Source organism: Megalops cyprinoides, chromosome 19 (assembly GCF_013368585.1).
Source record: "Megalops cyprinoides isolate fMegCyp1 chromosome 19, fMegCyp1.pri, whole genome shotgun sequence".
Taxonomy (NCBI): domain Eukaryota; kingdom Metazoa; phylum Chordata; class Actinopteri; order Elopiformes; family Megalopidae; genus Megalops; species Megalops cyprinoides.
In genome coordinates this window covers 10151584-10160166 of record NC_050601.1, presented here as the reverse complement: position 1 = coordinate 10160166, position 8583 = coordinate 10151584, and the positions used below count along the sequence as shown (strand labels likewise).

The 8583-nt window shown below is 39.4% G+C and overlaps 1 protein-coding gene across 1 annotated transcript; it reads left to right on the top strand.

Annotated features, from left to right (window-relative positions):
- Positions 1-221: 221 nt before the first annotated feature.
- Positions 222-4656, top strand: LOC118794582. The gene is made up of 10 exons (XM_036552841.1): positions 222-312; positions 806-896; positions 1246-1372; positions 1505-1671; positions 2070-2221; positions 2491-2644; positions 2794-2887; positions 3049-3124; positions 3390-3469; positions 3774-4656. The coding sequence occupies exons 2-10, from the start codon at positions 842-844 to the stop codon at positions 4654-4656; spliced, it is 1788 nt and encodes a 595-aa protein (XP_036408734.1). The 5' UTR covers positions 222-312; positions 806-841.
- The last annotated feature ends 3927 nt before the right edge of the window (positions 4657-8583 follow it).

Sequence of the window (8583 nt, the reverse complement as noted above, 5' to 3'; positions counted from 1 at the left end):
TAACGCATGCGCCATGTGTTGCATAATTCCAGTTTTACTTCGTATACAAACGCAGGAAACTCTTGCACGTATCCCCGTGCTCGGGACGCCTGTTGCGCGCACACGATTTGCCAATGTTGGGAGGATCTTTATGGCTATATTCCCGTAATTGACTGAATCCGCCCCCAGTTACAGCGCAATATGTGGCTTAGTTTTCCTCGCCACAGGAAAGACGGAGAAGAAAAAAGGCGAGCAGCCGTTTGCGGTACAGGATCACAGAAGTTTAATCGTACTTGATCGGATTCGCGTATCCATAGAGTAACAGCACTGAAGGTAAATGTTTTAAATACTTAAATACTGTTTTTATGCTTTTTCAGGATTATGTGTTAATGTTCCTTAACTGTCCGCCCCATATGGAAATACCTTTCGAGGAAACTACTGTGCTCATAATCACAGGCTGAGGAAGCGTTTAACCAGCTGTGCGAGTGTTGCTATTTTTACTAAACTGGACAAAAAGGGAGCGAACTAACAAAAACTTGCATGGACTTCTAATATATCCATTCTGTCCGCAAAAGAAAATGTAATTGAGAGCTTATGTGTGCTGTTTTTTTTTTTTTTTTTGGTTGTATCCAAGTACGTTGTCCAACTGTAGTTTGTTGTGTTGACGTGACAATTTAAACGTACGAGTCATTTTCTTTTCTTTTTTTCAAATTAGTGTGTAGTGTGTTTTAAGACGCATGACTCCAGCTTCATGTGCAATCCTGAGGGTGTCCGTGTAATATTCATTTAATGTAAAATTTTAATATTCGTTTCGCATCTGTTAAAGTGCAGACGGAACGTCTGGAGCGAATACGTCGCCGAGATGAAATACGTCATTCTGTTGTTTTTCGTTGGATTCGTTTTGCTGATGTCTGAAGGTGAGTTCTTTACTTATTTATTTCTTTATTTCCTTGTGTGTGTGTGTTGTCGTTTTTATTGTTCAACTACACCGTACAGTGTTTGGGAGAAGTTTCGTGAAAATTTTGGAAAAATATTTATGAAAGTTTTGGTTTCCTATGACGCTCACTGGAAACTGTATCTTTAAAATGAATTCCCTACAATCAGTAAGGGCACAGGTGGCTATAGTCTTTTTCTGCTTTATGTGAATGTATGAAAAGGGAACGAGGCGCTGCCCAAACATGTTGGATATAATCTTTATTTAGTGTTCTTATACCGAGATCCTCAAAGGGTGGTTTCACGAAAAGTATGTTTGTCATTGTTTTTCAGCACATTTGAATGGTCCGAGTGTAAATTGCTTCAATGACTACAAAACAACAATGATTTGTGACTTCACATCTAATAAGCCTCTCAACTGCAGTGGATATAGTCTAGACATTTTGTCAGGACTTCAGGAGTAAGTGTGTCTCTCCTTGATACCTGAAAATACTGAAGGGAATGTTATACATATACATCCAGTATGCATGAATGCACATCAAACATTTATGCTGCTGTTCTGATAATTTTGTTTTTTTTATATTCTCTCCAGGCATTTCACATGCGTGTTTGTGAACACCGAAAGAGACTCAAATAAACTATTCAAATGTGGATGCACAGTTGAAATGCTAGAGTTTGTAAGTGGAGACAAATACAGTGCAAGCCTGTTGAAAGAAGGGAAAGTTTTAAATTCAAGGAATATAACCGCATTAGACAAGAGTAAGTAGAATTTAAAGTCTTCTCTTTGTTGTGATTACCAAAGAATTTCTACTTTACATTTACTCTACTTTACAAAGAATCTCTACTTTGCATTAACACCCAAACTAGAATGCAGCACTTAAGAGTAATTCAGTTGGACCTTTTTTTGTTTTTTTTCCAAAAATTTAAAAAACACATTCTTTCCAAAGTAGTATTAATCAGAAAAATATGTCTGAAGCCAGAACGTTTTCTCAAACAATTTTTGTCCCTAAAATAAGACAACAGCAAAAATACTTTTATATTTATTTTCCTTATAAATTAACTACTCTATGTTCAGTGATGATCAAGAAGGCAGATCAAGTTTTTTGCTTTGTTTAATAGACTTTGTCCTTCAATGACTGTGTCTATGTCCACCACAGTCAAGCCCCAAGCTCCTGAGATTTTATCAGTGACGCAGACAGATGATGGAAACTTCAAAGTCACATGGAGAACAAATTATTCTGAGAATTCAGTCTTTGGTAAAAGTCTGAAAACTCAACTGAGGTACAAAAAGAAAGGAGAAGCAGATGAGGTGAGGAGACTTGTGTGGTAACTCTGCAATAACCACTGATGGCTCCTGATCATTCTTAAGGATTTTATCATGCCTATACAAAAGAACAAGAAGTATATGCTTTTATGGAATGTAGTTTTTATGCCTCTTGCATTGAGTCTTGCTGGTGGCCACATTTTTAAGCTTTCAGCACAAGTTAATTTGGTTTTGGATTTTTACCCTTCTTTCAGCTAACGCCTGTAAACAATGTTTTTTTCAACATTGTATGATTGTGCTGTTTATATCTGCAGGTTGCCAGTAGTAACAATTGTACTGGGACTTTCTGTATAATACCTGGCAGTGAACTGGAACCAAGCAGTGAATATGTCATAAAAGCAAGATCATATTCCACCAAGTATGGAACTGAGTTCAGTGACTGGAGCAATGACATGGAGTGGATTACCCGTGAGTGACACAGAGCATGAAAAAAGGGAGATTTATGTCCAATGTCAATGCTGCACAATATCGTTTCATAAGGTTTAGTGTCCAGTGGTACTGAACTGTTCCCTGCTTTGTTTGTTGGTAATAAACCCTGCTCTTTTTTCCTTCCTCAGCTGAATCAACTGAAAGAGTGTTGAAAATCATCATCCCCATCCTCTTTGTGCTTCTTATCATCAGCATCTGTGCTTTCTACTGGTGCTGCAATAAGTAAGAGAAGTGCTCTGAAATCTTTTGTTTCCATTCATAAAAGCTGTATTTTCAGCATCCTGCATGTTATTAAAACTACTGTGTATATCCAGGTAGATAAAGTACATGCCCACCAGTACTAGGTTAGAATAATAAACTTGATTCTTGCTTTTTTCATCCAGACTCAAGGCCAAGTGGTGGGATAGAATTCCCAATCCCTCAAATGATATAAAAAAGATGCTTCCAGGAAATCCCAAGGTAAAGTGCTTTAATCTTCCACTGCATGAGGCAGAGTCACAGAGAGAGAGGCAGAACATTGTATGACTAAGCCCACAGTGCAACTTGATTTGAATCTAAGAAGAGCAAGTCTTTGCATGCCACAGCGGTGTCCTACCAGTAACATTTTAAAAGATTTTCCTGATATTTACACTTACAGTAAACCAACATTCTATAATACCAAGGCTGTTTAGGCATTCCAGCTTAGTAACACATAAAACTGAATTTCCCTGTTTGCTACTTCCAGGTATTTATCCCTAAACAGTATGATCCATCTTCCAAGAGCATTGATATTCTGAGGATTTCTGCAGCTGAGGAGAAGTTATGGTAAGCCCATTGCATACTACTGTAACTGTGAGAAAGTTGTGCTTCTCTAGATTGAATTATGTTACTTAACATGATGATCTTAACCTGATGAGCAAACCATTTTTAAGACTGGTGTCATGCTCAGTCACCTTGGGCAGACACATAATCATCACATAAGATGACTGGGTTTGAATGTCCTTTTTGTCCAACAAGGTGGGCATTTAATTAGTTCATTGATTGGTCTCTGTCTGTCTTTGTAAATGCTACCAGTTAAATTGCACAGTTTTTCACATTTCTAATTGCTTGCACTCTATTTACCTCTCAGGGATACTCCTCTGATAGAAGGAAGTGGCCAAGATGATCCATATAATCCTGTCACCAGCTGCATGTCAACAAAGGACAGTGGTATCAGCTCATTTGATGACAGCCAGAAATGCCTGAGTGATTCCAAGGGTTCCTGCTGCTCCTCGGAGTCTGGTTATAAAAGTGTACTTTACTCCAAGGTGTCTGTCGCTCCATTCCACATCTCTCAAGACATACCCAAGAGTGAGATCCCTTCATGTCCAGCTCAACCCAAGCCCTGTTGTGACTCTTGCTGTGTCTCTTGCCGTGACTCCAGCAGCAAAGGTGAGATATGGAGCCCTCTTGAACACATACAGAGAAATCTTGAAGCCCTCCCTTTGTTCTCAAAGGCTCCCATTACAGTCACAGAGCTTGAGTATCAGCCATGTGATGGTGGAAAAACCAGCACTTCTCCAGCAGAGGGCATCAGTCTGGCCTCCTCCTTCCAGATGGACATCCAGGACACAATACTTCCATCAAGATTATCAAATACTTGTAGAGCTGATGATGGATATGAGAGCTTCAGTGAGACCATCAGCAAAACGACCATGGGACAGCATGATTTCCCAGCATGCACCCTGAGCCCCAGTGAAGAGGGTTACCAGGCTCTTCAAAGCACAACATGCAACAACACAAACTGGCTGTCTGTAGCAGATGATAAGGAGGCGCTGTCGGTGGAGGGTCGAGAGGAGTTCAGTGGGGACCAATGGGAGGCCCCACAATGCCCCAAATGTCGAATTCCTGACTCCATCTCCTATGCCACCCAGTTCATGCAGAAGCTGAACCAGGAAAGTCCCTCTCACTCGGCTTTGACTGCTCCTTCCATGATTCAAACTTTCATTGACAGTGCTTACCACAAAGTGTAACAATGTGCAGATTGTCCTCTGCAAACACTCTGAGCTGTGACATACAAATGAGGTCAAAGTCCGCTCTCCCTGAAAGCACTGTAAACAAATGAAGGCTTCTGCCAGGAGGTCCAAACCGAATATGGTAATTTAAGTCTATCTTACTGGCTTATCATCAATGAATAAGTGTAATCATATAATCATATTACACTTATCTTATTCAAATGTGTCTTATTCAAAAAACCTCAAATGTATATTGCATATATACATAAATACATATGTCAACTTCTTCATTTTATTCAAGGCAGTCATTGTTGAGTTTGAGTGTTTGGTACATTAGTCCTCCACCTGATAGTATATCACAGTATGACACGCTTACAAAGCTTCAGATGTGAAATGGTTGTTCTTGTAGATTTCTGTGGTGTTGCTATCTTGGTGTTGGCGCTTGTAATTCTTAACTTCCTCATACGAAGAGTCAAACTGTTGCAATTGTGCATTGTGTATATCTACTGTGAACATTTTTTCTGTTAAAATTGCACAAGGCAGATGATACAGATAAAAGGTGAAAGCAGAAGAGGGGTAAAGACAAAAGCTTTGGTGTGCCATCTTGCTTTTTTTTCAATATTTGCACTATTTGAATATTTTTTTATTTACAGTGGTAGAACATGAGGATGTGAGACATTGCCAGAGGTTGTTTATCATGCTGCATACCTTCTTGGTCTAGCTAAGGAGTTCTACTTTATTTAAAATGGTGAACCAAAGGAGTCTGCGATGAAATCTCAGATCTAGCAATGCAGGGATGTCCTGTTCAATGTGAGGTATAATTATTATCTTTTTCATACTCTTTCTTTTACAGAGCTTTAAGGAATAACACATTTGTCCAAACCACAATAAAATACAGAGATAAACTCAACACATGCATATTGAGTTGAATTAACAATATATTTCCTTGTGTAAAGACAGGCCTATAGCACAGGATGCCTTTCAGAAATGGACAAAGCTTGTCACTTGGAGCACATGAATGTCTCTGAGAGGATGAGGAAGTGGATCTCAGGGTGTGGTCTGAACCTCTGTGTTTATGCAGTATTGTCTGGCAAGTAAACCTTTTTTGGTCAGAATGACTCAGCGGAGTGAGTGGCATAAGTGGGCTGTACCATAGCAGCATATTATTTTAGGGGAGGCAAAAGGGAAGGTGAGGTAGTTCGCTGTAGAGCGAACATTATATTAGAGAGTAAAGCTGCAGTAACCCATTGTATATATTTCTTGTATTATTACTATTATTATTATTAGTAGTAGTAGTAAGATTATTAGTATTATTATTATTATTAGTTTTATTATTTCAGAGAAATAATTTTGTGTAGAGGTGTCCTTATTTGACAGTCAGTCATGGGTGGATTAAAGAAAGGAAGGACTGTCTGTTGAATATGAAACGTATATTACATGGATAATGATTCATCGCCAGTGCCGCGCGGGAAACAGCCCACGTTACTTTTTTGAGCATGCGCAGTTGAAACAGCAGCTGCCCCAGGAAACTGAAGTGGAGTTCAGCGAAACTTAGGAAATACGTTACATCTACCTGCCTGTGAAAGACAAGGAAAGAACTATTTGAAAGGTATTATGGGGAAGCGGCACTCATTGGCTTCATTTCTCAAGTATTGCTGTATGATGTTACTTAGAAAATTGCCCCTTTTAAGAGGAGGTAACACATTCATGGGATAGGGCCTGGTTTTCATCTAAATTCAGGGAAGGAATTGTTTAGTAACAGATTGGGGAGGGGGGGTGTGATCTACAGAGCTGCTGTTGTGCTTGGTGGCATTTCCTGTAACGGACCAGGGCCACGTAATGGAAAGAAGCAGGCAAGAGGCAGCCCTGCATTCCTTTTTTCGTGCCGTATTGCCAGAAAGATGATCAACACCCCCGGCCCAGCACTGCTGCAGGTGTAACCACCGCCATTTCCAATCCCATTCCGACGCGGCCCAGGCTGCAAGTTAAACTTTGTTTGCAATGTACTAAGACTAACTCTCTGACCCTCGATACGTTATCTCTAACAGGCCCTTCTGTGTCGGACAGAGGTAATGTATTAGATTATACTGCATAACTTGTGTATTCAATAAATAACTAACTAATCAGGTACTTAAGGAACTGACCATTCCCAATCTGAAATGTTAGATTTTTGTTTTAAAACCATTTTTACAAATTATATTAATCAATTAATCTCAAATACCATTGCCAGTTCCGACTCAGGCACAAAGCAAGGACTTTGCTTTTATCCACACAAACATCTGTTGTTACATGACATCCTCGCTTGTACATTAAAATCTACGCCAGCACACAGAATTTCCACTAAGTGTTACTAACTTAATATGAACATAGGAAAAACATTATCACAGTTTATTAGCTTTTGGTTATTTGTAGTCCATAAATGCCCTAGATTATTTAGACACGAAGAACAAGTTGCACGAACAGTTTGGTTCTCCGTGATTCCCTTGGTTTACGGTCTTGTTTTACACCAACTTTGTCAAGACTGACAGTGCATGGGAACCGCAAGTGAATATGTTTCTGTTTCTCCGAAGTGAAAATGTTTCATATAATTAGGCTAATCAAGAAGTTGGTTTCAATTTTAATCAAAATCAGTGAAGATAACACAAACAGCCCTCTCCTAACAATGATGCAGTTTAAACCGCAACGTTTTAAAAGAAATGCTGCCACCCTTTGGTAAATATTTTCACTGTCGTCACCGTCAAAAGTATTCTTGAGGCCCATGTTATTCAATCAGAAGAGGATCCATGAAACAATATAGAAATGATCACCCCTGGGAAAATGTTTCAATTGCTACAAGGCAATACAGCTAAGAAATTCATCCCTCTTTGTCTGGTGCTTGTTGTTCATAGATGCCCTGCAATGTTTAGGCTTGTATGTGTCACTTCAGGAGGCACAGATTGCTTCAGTTTAATAAGGGTTGCTTTGTCAAGGATAATAATTATAATGAGGTATAAATGCTTTTCTATAAGATTGCAAAGGCAAAATCAGTTACGGTCTACCAAAAAAAAAAAGAACAGTTAGTACAATGTCACACAGCACTACACCGATTACTCAAATTGCCGCCATTTAATTCCTATTCAGTCAGAATGCACCACGCAGATATGGTAATACAAGAGAATAATTAGCCTCATTTGGGGCGAGGTAAAATGTTCAAGAACAACAATACAAAGGAAGGTAATGTATATTGGCCTTGATGCAAATGCTCACAAGATCATTAAACCAAAGAAAAAAAAGTTGGTGGAAAAAAAGTTCCAAAGGATTTTCTTTGACCTGTGCCAAGGTGTGCCACTGTGCATGATAGTCCCTGTTGCAGGCAAATATTAAAGTAAAAAATGATATGGCTTTGTTGCTATTAGGTGGATGTTTCACTTAAAAGGTAAGAGGTATGAAAATCCCTTGTGTCACACTGGTCAAGTATGCCAATGAATGAGAAAACCTTCACTAAACTGAAGCGTTTAGAAAGAAACTAATGCAAATGATGCAAAGCTGGTTCTTTTTAATGACTGGTAGCACTTAGAAGATTGACAGGTGGAGGCCATCCAATCGGAGCTAATTTAAGATGATTATACAAACAAGGAATTCAGACCCATTTAATGACCTTTACGCCTCTTGCTAAGGCTGTCAGTAAGTAAAGCTTTACACAACTTCTGCAGCTCCCCTAAATTGACAGTATTTGCATGAGTCTAGAGAGGCTTGCTGTTCTGTGAGATTATCAAGACTGATTCAAAGGCTGCCTTGCCAAATGATTGTGTGTGTGTGTGAGAGAGAGAGAGAGAGAGAGAGAGAGAGAGAGAGAGAGAGAGAGAGAGAGAGAGAGAGAGAGAGAGAGAGAGAGAGAGAGAGAGAGAGAGAGAGAGAGAGAGAGAGGGTGAGAGTGAGAGTGTCGCTCTCTGTGGCTCACGACAC